The 13,510-nt window shown below is 47.6% G+C and overlaps 1 protein-coding gene across 1 annotated transcript; it reads left to right on the top strand.

Moving 5' to 3' along the window:
• Window positions 1–3,107: 3,107 nt before the first annotated feature.
• On the top strand, window positions 3,108–5,582 carry LOC125582359. Its single transcript, XM_048749024.1, has 2 exons — window positions 3,108–4,954; window positions 5,033–5,582. Exons 1-2 carry the CDS (start codon window positions 3,108–3,110, stop codon window positions 5,580–5,582), a joined length of 2,397 nt encoding a protein of 798 aa, XP_048604981.1.
• The last annotated feature ends 7,928 nt before the right edge of the window (window positions 5,583–13,510 follow it).

Here is a 13,510-nt window from a genome sequence, read left to right as displayed (position 1 = left end):
TCGTCGTTCGGAAGAAGTAACCCTCGAGGCATCTCTCGCAACGTCTCGCGATACCAATGGCTGCTTCTCCCTAACGGATGATTTATTTTCGAATATCGTAAATGTTTCGCGGATAAAAGATAATTTGCTTGGTTAAGATATGCCGGAAACATCGAAGGCGTGGTCGGATGTTTTCGAGTTTGAGAGTATACGAGTATACGTAACCACTCCCCCCCCCCTTTTTGATTAGGGGGGACAGCTGAATTTGCCTTTCGACAAACTGCCTACGTACTCCTTATGAAGATCAAGCCGTCTCGTAGTTCGGTGATTGTGAGTTGGTTAGTGTTAGTATTTTTTGAGATGCATCGCGTTCCAGGTCCTTGGAATTTTTATGCCTTGCATGTTGGCTATTTCGTAGGAGCCCGGTCGGACGACTTTTTCGATTTTATAGGGTCCTTCCCAGTTTGCTCCGAGTTTTCCCGCGTTTCGTTCAGCGGTGTTTTGGAAGACTTTGCGAAGGACTAGATCTCCTTGATTAAATCTGCGATTCCGTACGTTGGAATTGTAGTACTTTGTGGCTGCGTGTTGGTAATTTTGGATTCGGATGAGCGCTCGATCTCGGCGCTCGTTAATGAGATCAAGATCGTCGAGGAGCATTGCGTTGTTGAGCTCCTCTCGTTCGGGAAGTAATCTTATTCGAACACCGGGGAATTCTACTTCTGCGGGAATCATGCATTTCGTTCCGTACAGCAGAGCGAAAGGGGTTTCTCCTGTTGCTCGCCTCGGGGTGGTACGGTGGGACCAGAGGACTCCCTCGAGTTCGTCGTCCCACCTGCCTTTTTTGGTCTCTAAGCGTTTCTTCAGTCCGTCGAGAATGGTTTTATTAATCGTTTCAGCTTGTCCGTTACACTGCGGATATCTGGGCGTTGATTTGTTAAGCCGTATCTTCCATTTTTCGCAGAACGCCTCGAACCGGGTGGAGATAAACTGAGATCCGTTATCGGTTACGATTTCGTAAGGAACTCCATGCCTATAGATGATGTTTTTCCATACAAAACTTTCGACTTGGACATATTTTATACTTGCGTACGAATCTGCCTCTACCCATTTTGAAAAGAAATCGGTGAGGACTAAAAGGAAACGCTTTTGCTTTGAATTATGAAGGGGACCGACGATGTCCATGACCCAGCGCATAAAAGGATAGGGCGATGTGATGGAGGAGAGAACTTCGGCTGGTTGTCGGATGGTTGGAGCATGCCTCTGGCATTTTCGCATTTTCGTGCGAACTTCTCGCAATCTCCGATCATCGTTGGCCAGTAGTATCCATGGCATTTGATTTTCACTGTCAGTGATCTTCCGCCGGAATGATTGCCGCAGGACCCAGAATGTACTTCTTCCATCACTTTTTTCGCTTCTTCCCCTTCCAGGCACGTCATGAGTGGTCCGGAGAATCTCCATTTGTAAATTTTGCCGTCTACTGTTACGTAGCGCGCGGCCTGTGTTCGGACTTTGCGAGCTGCCCATTTCTCGGTGGGCAGGCGTCTGTCAATAATGTAGTCTCCTATTTTCTGCAGCCATGGGGTATCGCAGCCGTAATCAGATTGCTCTGATTGCGGTTGTATTGTAACTTCTTCTTCTTTGTCATCTTGACCTTCTATGAGGTTGACGACGATTGGTGGTCCGATGCTCGGGTGTTCGATGAACTCGACCGGAATTACCCTTTTAAGTCCTGGATCAGAACTTGATGCTAAAGCCGCGAGAGCATCTGCCTGGATGTTTTCGGAACGGGGAATTCGCGTAAGGGCAAAACAGTCAACCTTTTGAGTTAGTTTTCGGACCAGTATGAGGTACGCATCCATCCGTTCGTCCCTGGCTTCATACTCTCCGCTGTACTGACTTGCCACTAACTGGGAATCGCAGTAAGCGTGGATGTTTCGTATCTTCAAGCCGTGAGCCAAACGCAGTCCTGCGACGAGTGCTTCATATTTGGCTTCGTTGGTTGAGGCGTGGAATTCCAGCCTAAATGATTGCTCTAAGATCTCGCTCGTTGGAGATGTGAGGCGAATTCCGACGCCTGATCCCTACTTGGACGAGGATCCGTCGACGTGAAGGAGCCAAGTGGAATTTGGTTCCTCGTTGGTTATGGTCTCTGTCGGTAATTCGACCAAGAAGTCCGCAAGCACTTGTGACTTTGCGCTTGTTCTCGGTCGGTACTCGATATCGTATTCGCTCAGTTCTACCGCCCATTTGGCTAATCGGCCCGATTGACTCGGGCTATGCAGAATCGTTCGTAGGGGAAAAGTCGTGAGAACGACGATCGTGTGGGATTGTAAATATGGTCTTAGTTTTCGGGCCGATGTTACGACCGCGCATGCTAATTTTTCCATTAGCGGGTATCTAGATTCGACATCCATCAAGGTTTTGCTTATATAGAAAATAGGTTTTTGTTCGCCGCGTTCTTCCCTGATTAGCACGCCGCTCAAAGCTGTTGCTGATACAGCGATGTACAAGAACAAATGTTCCCCCTCCACTGGTTTTGCGAGGACTGGGGGGGAAGCCAAATACCACTTCAGCTGTTGGAAAGCGTTTTCGCTACGTAGCGACCGAGCGGAACATGTGTTCGGTTGTTGCATAGCGACCCTCTTCGAGCTCTTGTCCGATGACTCGTGTTTCTTCTGCAAAGCTTTTCGTAAAGAAGAATCTATTTCGAAGAAGTATTTGTCGAAGAAGGTTTCTACGTTTTCTTCTCCGGGGATTTTGACGTTAACTTCGTTGCAACCGTTTTCGACCCCAACACTAACCTGGTTGTGGTCAAAAAGAAAAATGGCAAATGGCGTGTATGCGTCCATTTCACCGATCTCAACAAGGCCTGTCCAAAGGATTGCTTCCCACTCCCGCACATCGACCGACTGGTCGAAGCAACAGCAGGGAACAAACTCTTATCATTTATGGATGCCTTCTCCGGGTACAATTAGATCATGATGAATCCCGACGATCGTGAGAAAACTGCGTTCATCACCGATCGGGGAACATATTCCTACAAAGTAATGCCTTTCGGTCTCAAGAATGCAGGCGCCACTTACCAGCGACTTGTTAATCGAATTTTCTCCTAACAGCTCGGCATGACTATGGAGGTATACATCGATGACATGCTCGTAAAGTCTCTTGACGAGCACGACCACGTCTCCGATTTGGAGGAGTTCTTTGCAAGACTTAACGCCCACAACATGAAACTGAACCCTACAAAGTGTAGATTCGCGGTGGCATCAGGAGAATTTCTCGGGTACCTAGTCACGTGTCATGGGATCGAAGCCAATCGTAAGCAGATAAACGCGTTAATAGAGATGGTCTCGCTAAAGACGAAACGGGAAGTCCAAAGGCTAACCGGAAGAGTCGCGGCCTTGAACCGTTTCATCTCGCGCTCGACGGATAAGTGTCTTCCTTTCTACGACACTTTGAAAGGGAATAAGAAGTTCGAATGGTCGGAGGAATGTGAGAAAGATTTCCAACAGCTAAAACGTTACCTGGCCACTACTCCCGTCCTCGCAAAACCAGTGGAGGGAGAACCCTTGTTCGTGTACATCGCAGTCTCCACAACAGTGGTAAGCGGCGTTTTGATTAGAGAGGAACGCGGTGAGCAAAAACCAATCTTCTACATAAGCAAAACGTTACTGGACGCTGAGACCCGGTATCCCCTGATGGAGAAACTAGCATTCGCAGTTGTGACATCGGCAAGGAAACTCCGGCCGTACTTTCAGTTGCATACCATAATAATCCTCACCACCTTCCCCCTGCGAACGATCTTGCACAGTCCGAGTCAGTCAGGACAACTCGCAAAATGGGCAATCAAACTAAGCGAGTACGACGTGGAGTACCACCCAAGAACCTGCCCAAAATCTCAAGTACTAGCGGACTTCTTGGTAGAATTGCCCACGGGGGATATGACAAACACGGAACCGGACTCAACCTGGATCCTTCACGTCGACGGATCATCGTCCAAACAAGGATCCAGGATCGGAATCCGGCTCTCCGACCGGCGAAGTCTAGGAACGACTGTTCCTAGACTTCGCCGGTCGAACAACGAGGCCGAACATGAAGCACTCGTCGCAAGATTACAATTAGCCCATGGGCTTAAGATCCGCAACATTCACGCGTACTATGACTCTCAGTTGGTCGCAAATCAGTACAGTGGAGAATACGAAACAAGGGACGAAAGAATGGATGCATATCTAAAACTCATCCAAGACCTCTCCCGAGACTTTAACCACTTCGCCCTCACTAGGATTCCTCGCTCGGAAAACACTCAGGCGGATGCCTTGGCCACACTCGCATCAAGTTCGGATTCTGGACAAAGACGAGTAATCCCCGTCGAGTTCATCGAACACCTAAGCATCGGACCACCAGTGGTCGCCAATCTGATTCGAGCACAAATCGAAAATGCGGATGAAGTCGAAGACCCACCAGAAGAAAACGTGGATCAGTCGGAATACAGCTGCGACAGCCCATGGCTAGAGCCAATCCGAGAATACATAATCAACGGAACGCTTCCCACTGAGAAATGGGCAGCCCGCAAAATCAAGACCCAGGCCGCGCGATATGTAACGGTCGAAGGAGAAATCTACAAATGGAGATTCTCCGGCCCACTCATGACCTGCGCCGAAGGCGAAAAAGCAAGAAGAGTAATGGAGGAGGTTCATTCCGGATCATGTGGGAAACACTCCGGCGGAAGATCTCTCGCCGTAAAAATAAAACGCCATGGTTATTACTGGCCAACTATGATCAAAGACTGCGAGAAGTTCGCACGGAAGTGCGAAAAATGCCAAAAGCACGCGCCGACAATCCATCAACCCGCGGAAGTCCTCTCGTCCATCTCGTCTCCGTATCCCTTCATGCGATGGTCCATGGATATCGTCGGGCCATTACATGACTCGAAGCAGAAACGCTTCCTTCTGGTCCTCACGGATTTCTTCTCAAAGTAGGTAGAGGCAGATTCCTACGCAAGTATCAAAGACGTACAAGTTGAGAACTTCGTATGGAAGAACATCATCACCAGACACGGGGTCCCTTACGAAATCGTGAGAGACAACGGATCTCAGTTCATCTCTACCCGATTCGAAGCATTCTGCGAGAAGTGGAAGATACGACTGACCAACTCGACTCCCAGATATCCACAGTGCAATGGCCAGGCAGAGACCATCCACAAAACCGTCCTCGACGGGTTAAAAAAGCGCTTAGAACGGTCGCATCGTACGACCCCGAGACGGGCTACGGGTGAAACACCATTCGCCCTCATTTACGGAACAGAATGTATGATCCCCGCAGAAGTAGAATTTCCCGGAGTACGGAGAAGATTCCTCCCCGAACGAGAAGATCTTAACAGCGCGATGCTGCTGGACGAACTCGACCTTATTAACGAGCGGCGAGATCAAGCTCTCATACGAATGCAAAATTACCAGCCCGCCGCCGCAAAATACTACAACTCAAACGTTCGCAATCGCAGGTTCAAAGAAGGCGACCTGGTCCTTCGCAAAGTCTTCCAAAACACTGCCAAACGTACGCAGGAAAACTGGGAGCAAACTGGGAAGGTCCACACAAGGTCATAAAGGTAGTCCGACCAGGATCATACGAAATCGCAAACATGCAGGACGTCAAGATCCAAAGAACCTGGAACGCGATGCATCTTAAGAAATACTACCACTAATCGTAAAGTGGATCCAAAGAACTACGAGATGGCTTGATCCCCGAAAAAAGGGTACGTAGGCAGCTCGCCCAGCGAGTTCAGCTATCCCCCCATCTTAAAAAAGGAGGGGGAATGGGTACGTATACTCGTATACTCCCACAACTTTCAGAAAGTCGATCTTTTTGAAACTTTTTATGGAAAAAAAATGCGACGCCACAATTGCTAAGCCCACTATCCGACAAACGGCTAGAACGATGGTCCAGAACTCGCCCAGAATGCCTAAATTAGCTATCACGCTAAAACCAACAAACCCACGAATGCTCATAAAAAAAAAGCATCCTTGGTAAAAAGCCTGCAAGAAAAACGCGGCTCAAAACAAAAAAGATTAACTTCTGGCACTGTGAGACGTCGCAACACGCCTCTAAACAACACTCTTGTTTCCAAAATCTACATACCTCTAACGGTAAAATGTCTTTAAAATGTCATCAATTCTTTGTTTCTGATCACAACAAACGAACCCTAACGTCCTAAACAGACACTAGCCACCCTCGAAAGGATAGGCTCTCTTATATCCGACAAGGATACCATAGCACGCTATACAAGAAAATCCAAAATTTTGGCCAGCAACTCCAAACGGCCTTTGGAAGTAGCTCGATTCATGCCAAGACAAGTCATATAAGCCGATAACACTTCGCGGACTTTATATCGGTACGAATCAGGTAGAAATCGCAAACAGGCAAAACAAAAGCCAACTTGTCATCGCATAGCTTTAGTCTGAAAGTAAACCTAGGTCTTGCCCTAAACCCAGTCTTGCTAGATCCTGACATCTCAAAGGCATAATATCGACATCTCGATATGAGATCCCAAAACTTGTCTCTTCACTTAAGTCTATACGTTTTCACGAGTCCTTGCATAAAGAAAAAGTTGCGCGCTCAGCAGACTATGGATACGGTTATCGTCCGGGGGCAAGGAACGAGACGACAACTCACTCCTTCGCCCTCTAACTTCGAAAAACCCGAAGTTCTCTCGATTTATAATAAGCCAAAAAGGTTTTATAGATTGAGCCAAGCATTATACAAAAAGCCCTAACAAGGGCAGGGATTCAAAGCCACCAACGGCCAGTCCCGAAACATGCAAACTGTGGCCTCACAAACCTTCCAAAACAAAAAGTAAAAAAAAATCCCCGAAAGGATCGTTACCCTAAGCACTCCTCGGAGCACCACCTTCATCCTCAACCTCACATCCATCGCCTCCCTCGGCCGCTTCGTCGTTTCCTCTCCCGCTCGCAACATCTCCACCTTCTTCAGCCACGGGGCAAGGCCCCTCGGTCTCTCCCGAATACGGCGTGAGGGTGCACTCGAACTGCAAGTGAGAGAGGATCGAGTCGAAGTCCCCGTCGGAAGCCTTCAACTCCTCCTTGAGAGACAACAGCCTGGCTTCTTCGGAGTCCAAAGTCGGAGCCATGTCGCCTTCGAGCAGGTGGATCTCGTTCAGGCTTCCCTCGACGCTCACCAGAGCCAGGTCCTTCTCACTGACTGCCATGAGGGAATCAAACAGAACAGCCATCCTCGCCAGGCGAGCGTGAAAATCATCCCTCGAAACAACAGTCCTCGACTCTTCTCGGTTCTGAATTTCACGCTGGAGACGACGGACTTCGGAAGCCTTGCTCTTCTTCTCTTTCTTCAGCTTGAACAATGCGCTCGCTGGCTTTCCGAGGTCCCGCTCGAGATCGCTGACCCGAACCTCCAGCTGAGAGAGCTCAGCAGCACGAGCAGCTTCAGTAGATTTCAACGCGGCCTCGGCTTGTTTCAATGCCTCTCGCGATTCAGCCAGGCCCCTTGTCGAACGCTCTATCTCTGATCCGCAGTCGCTGAGCATCCCGTCAATCAGGGATACAAACTATACATGAAATAAGGGTCAGGATAATCGTAGAACAAGGTGGCTTATGCTGAAAATAGTCAAAACAAACTTTGGCACGATGTTGCGACAAAGGTCCCGAGGGCTCCCCTTCCGCGCCAGAGGTACATCTCCTCTTCTTGACGGTCTCGGTCGCAGCGCCAGTCCTCTTGCAACTTTTGGTCAAAGGAGCAGCACTGGACGCGGGAAGCCCTAGGACGATCTCCTTCCTATCCAAATGCGGAGGCATCAACTCCGTCGCCTTCTCCTCCTTAGGAGCTGGGACTGGTGTGGTCGAAGAGCCCGAGGGTGAACCGAGACCTCCGGAACTTGAACAGGAACCATGGCCGATTCTGAGAGGGGCGTTGCATCACCAGGGGACTTGTTTCCTCCAGCTGAGGTCGACATCGCAGGCGAAGAAAGGATAGCTGGCACCTCAGGCTGAATCCGACCCACTTCCTTCTCGGCACTGCGTCTGGACAGTCTCTCTTTGAAAGAAAGAAACCCGGCGACGAAGGTTGGAGTAGCTTCATGCATGGCCGGAGTCGGAAGTGCCGAGTTGGCCTTACCCATCTCGACGTCGGAGCTTTTCTTTTCACTTGGGGCGGAAGACATTCTTGATAGGTAGTTTGAAGAAAATAGAATGTGAGAGAAAGATATGTGTGAAGAATGAGGAGTGGTGAGTTGCTACTTATAAGGATATGAGGGTGACATGGATTTCGGCAATAAATATTCTTAGCCAAAGATTTCGATTTCTAATTCACATCATTCGCCCGCAAAATCGTCTCCGAGTCTTACGGGGTGGGGGCTAACTGTTGGGGTCAAAAATAGTTATTTCGAAATAGCGGCTATGATTATTTCTTATTCACGGATTTCTCACAAAACATTCACTGAAAGAAGGATTGGAAGTGAACGAACGAGCGAATCCCGCACAAAAGCCACTCGCCGGAGAGCTGAACCATCACGCGGTCAGCTCGCCGGCGAGCTGAACCGTCTTGTGGTTGCACTCGCCGGTGAGTTCGGCCATCACGCGTGTCGGCTCGCACGGCAAACTCGACCTGATCCCGGCTTGTCCGACTTACTTCGACTCCCATATCTTCCGTATAGCTGTGATATCCGACCGTCGGGACCATATACTTCTCGTTTCGTTTTGATTAAGGTTATTCTCGAAGTTTTATGACTAAAACCGAGAAATCGTATAAACGCCAAAAGGCCTAAGAACGGTCCGCAAGGATCCAAACTGGTCCAGAGGCCCATCTACGCTCTCAGAAGGGATTCGAGCCCATAAAAGTTATGACGGTTTGTCCTAACTCGCAGAAATAAGATAAATGCTAAGTTTCCAAAGATAAATGTAAAGATTCGAGGATAACTATCAAGATCGACGAAAAATTGAATATTCCGAAAATAGATAGACTTGGGCCCAAAGGCAAAGGATGGGCCACCGACCTAGAGCGACTATATAAGGAGAGCAGGAGCAGAAGAAAACGGGATCTGAGAATTTAGACTTAGAGAACTCCTGCTAGCTTAGAGAACTTAGGGCTTAGGTGGTTAGACTAGCACGGCAAGGCTTAGGACGTCTTGGCCGCCTCTTGTCCTGTTGTTCCGATAGTTAGCATATCTCTACTCTTCTCGGGGAAATCTTGTATTCATACTATTCAATAAAACGCCTCTGAGCGATTATCTATCGTTTTATCGTTCTAAAGTTATTACGCAGAGAATTCAGACCTTCAACGAAAAACGGGTTCACTCGGTTTTCCTCCATTATTATTTATTATAATCGACGGTGTGAATTTTGGTTCCCACACGGACGATGGTACCAGGGAACGGAAACCACATGCGGCAATACACCAGGAAGGCCTCGTAGCAAGTAAAGAAACCTTCCGGATGGTTCTTCGCACTCTCGTTGCCACTCGGGATCTGAAATACGACCCCACTTGGAATCTGGTAAAAGTCCCTGAGAGTCGTGAGGGGGCGTTTGGCGACCTCACGGGCCTCTTAAGAATCGGAATGTCTTGCGAAGGTGGAGGCGAGCCGCAAAGAGCTTTGTAGTACGCATCCTTTGCTTCTTCCTCAACTTCAAACTCTTCTTTCAGGGCGATCACCTCATTGGCAGAAGGGTCACCCGAAGACGAGTGTGAGGAAAAATTCCTCTTTGAAGATCCTTTTCTTGAAGACATTTTTCTTTGAGCAAAGAGAGAACTTGGAGAAAAAAATTCTTTCTTGGAGGAATCTTTTCTTAAGGGAAGAAGTGAGTAAAGAATTTGAAAAACTTACTTCCCTTACTTATAAAATTTTTTTTTACTATTCACCTTCAATCTTTCGACAAACGATTACGTCTAATTCAACCTGGAACAGGCCATACCGCAAGCTAGGACCTAACACCCAGGTCCACGGATCCTAGCTAGCTGGGGGGCTAATTGTTGGGGTCAAAATCGGTCACGACGGAATCGATGTCCGAAAGTCCTCAGAAAAACCTAATCTCGGTCAAAACTTCAAAAGCCGAGAAAACGAATAGCCGAAATGGATCGCCCGGCGAGCTCGTCCATGACACGAGCCAGCTCGCCCGGCGAGCTCGACCATGACACGAGCCAGCTCGCCCGGCGAGCTCGACCATGACACGAGCCAGCTCGCCCGGCGAGCAAGACTGTGTTGTCGTTCGACTCGCCGGCGAGCTCGGCCGCGACACGAGCCAGCTCGCCCGGCAAGCACGACCGTGTTGCCGGTCGACTCGCCGGCGAGCTCGGCCGCGACACGAGCCAGCTCGCCCGGCGAGCACGACCGTGTTGCCGGTCGGCTCGCCGGCGAGCTCGACCGCGACACGAGCCAGCTCGCCCGGCGAGCACGACCGTGTTGCCGGTCGGCTCGCCGGCGAGCTCGACCGTGGCACGGATCAGCTCGCCCGGCGAGTGCGGCCAATTCTCCGTGGACCATTCCGAACCCGGTCCCATCCCATAACCATGCATCTTCGTCCGAAGTTTCCGTAACTCAGTCTTCGGGTCCGTGGATACGACACCAATATTTCGTCTAAAAAACATCGTCGAAAGTATTCGGGAAGTTGGGAAGGTTATGTCTCTCGAACGGTTTCCTATTCTTCGTAGTAGAGCAGGTTACGGTTAACTTAACACCAACTGCCTCGGCTATGCGAAGAAACAGGGTTCCGTTGGAAGAACCATGCCTATACCAACGGCTACTTCGCGAGTAAAATCGTAAAAACGCTTAAGTCTCGATACGGCCCAAAGAGGGTCCGAATTGCGGACAACAGCCCATCTATGGTCGCAAAAGACTTGAGCCCAAAGACTGGTATGACGGTTTATCTCATCCGCGGGAAGAGATAAATGTCAAATTTCCGAAGATAATCACAAAGAAGAAGAAAATATGGAAAAGCCCGCTTCGCGACAAATCCGGCCCAAGAAGAGGTAAACCGACCTAAGGAGGAGTATATAAGAAGGACCTAGGATGAAGAGGGAGGGGAGATCGGAGCACATCAGAGCAACTTAGCACTTAGAGCAATTTAGGCATCTTTTTCCGTTTTTACTAATCGAGCTGCGACTCAACTAGTTTAGATTTAGGTCGATAGACTAGCGAACGTACCGACAGCTCTTGTAGCCTAGGTCTTTACTTGTTGTTCACGCTCAAACGCGAATTCGGAAATAAGATCCTTTTATTTTCTTTTTCTGCTTATTTTCATTTTATTCTTTCATATTGATCGTGTCGTCTGTGGCCCAGCAGATAACCGGGACCCACAGTATCCTTGTGCATCAAATGGCATATACAGAAAAGGTACTCAAGAGGTTTAATATGACCGATTGCCATCCACTGACCAGTCCCATGGTCGTGAGATCCCTCGGCCAGGACACTGATCCATTTCGTCCCAAAATGGACGATGAAGATGTCCTAGGTCCCGAAATGCCATATCTCAGTGCCATAGGAGATTTAATGTACTTGGGAACTCACACACGGCCTGATATAGCCTTTGTCGTGAACCTACTATCTAGGTTTAGCTCATATCCGACCCAAAGGCACTGGAACGGGATAAAACATGTTCTTCGTTACCTGCAAGGAACGAAAGACTTGGGTCTGTTTTAAACTAACCATAACAAAGATGGTTTAGTTGGCTTTGCTGATGCAGGATATCTATCAGATCCACATCATGCTCGATCACAGACAGGATATGTCTTTACAAATGGAGGTACGGCCATTTCATGGCGTTCCATGAAACAAACCATCGCGGCCACATCATCTAATCACTCGGAAATCTTGGCCATTCATGAGGCCAGCCGCGAGTGTGTTTAGTTGAGGTCGATGACCCAACACGCGTCCGAGCTGATTGCGGGATGTCCGAGGACATAGAGCCAACCGTGATGTATGAGGAAAATATTGCGTGCATTGCTCAGCTCAAGGACGGTTACATAAAAGGTGATAGGACGAAGCACATATTGCCTAAGTTCTTCTTTAATAACGAGCTCCAGAAAGCCGGTGAGGTCCAGGTCGTCCAAGTACAATCAAGTGACAATTCAGCTGACCTATTCACCAAAGCATTTCCTACTTGCACGTTCAGGAAGCTCACGCATCAGATTGGGATGCGTAGGCTGAAAGATCTCCACTGAGGTTCACATCAGGGGGAGTAGTACGTGTTATACTCTTTTTCCTTCATCATGGTTTTGTCCCACTGGGTTTTCCTGATAAGGTTTTAATGAGGCAAAATTAAGCGTATTACAATCACTGTATGGTTATGGCATCCAAGGGGGAGTGTTATAAATCAATTGATGGATGTCTATAACCGGCCTGGTCCATAAACCGGCCCATCCGCATGAGAGAAAGAGAGGAGAGAGAGTCAGCCTATTGAGGAGAGAGAGAGGCGACTACCTCTATGTTTTCCTTATTCGTTTATGTTTATGATTTGTAATCTTTCCTATTCTTGTATTTTCATTTATCTCTCTTGTAACACTTGTATAAAGAGAACACTTATTCATTAATAATGCACAGAAACTTACAGCTCTAAATCCTAAGTTTCACAACAAGAACCTTAGTGATATAACACATTGTTCATAGATGAGAGAGCTATACAAAAATGAAACTCTACAAAATGAATCATTCTTCTCATGAATTAAATAGAAGTTCGTAACAGTAATGGTTGTAAAATAGGGTGAAAGGAAAACAAATTTGAAATTGTATTTTGGAATTAAGGTTTGTAGATTTGAAATTGGGATGGACGGGCCATCACCGTGTTTGAATTTGAGAGGTGGAGGACAGGGGCTGTGTGACGTCGATGATCAATTTCACACTGGCAATTTGCTTTGGATTGGGTAAGGTATAAATCTAATAAGAATAAAAATAATTATCCATCTTGATTGCTTTGCTCTTCGATTGATCTAACCCAATCCATAATTCTCTCTTTCTTCTCTCTCCCAGATACTTTCACGCAGGGGCGGACCCAACAAATTATAAAAGATGGGGCACATAATGAAAGAAAGACTAAATGTAAGGATATATAAATATTTTACATGGAGCACATGATATAATTACCATATAAAATAAGAGCATTTACCTTAATGTTGAACACAAATCTTTAAAAAAAAAAATAGCGTGTGACACGTGCCACACCCTCACCTTACCTGGGTCCGCCCCTCAGGTATGGTCAGTTCGCGACTGCAGTCACTAGTGTGTTTGCTAAGAACAGAGAAAGCTAAAAGAAGAACGCAAGACAAGCAAGTTTTAGAGGTCTCCTGTGACCTTGGGTATATCTCCTTCAGAATCAGAACCTGGTAAATTATTAATTCACTATCTCTCTTTATTGTTTTACACACTACAGGAAATGTGGGTATTAATAGCATTAGATCATAGCGTTTATGACATTTTTGCTATTATATAACAAACTTGCTTTTTTAATAGCATTTTTCAATTTTAAACGCTATATTTGTTATCGCGGGAAAATATTTTTTTAGCCACCTTAGC

This window comes from Brassica napus, chromosome C2 (assembly GCF_020379485.1).
Source record: "Brassica napus cultivar Da-Ae chromosome C2, Da-Ae, whole genome shotgun sequence".
Lineage (NCBI taxonomy): Eukaryota > Viridiplantae > Streptophyta > Magnoliopsida > Brassicales > Brassicaceae > Brassica > Brassica napus.
The sequence above is the reverse complement of the archived record's forward strand: the minus strand, read 5'-3'. Positions and strand labels throughout refer to the sequence as shown.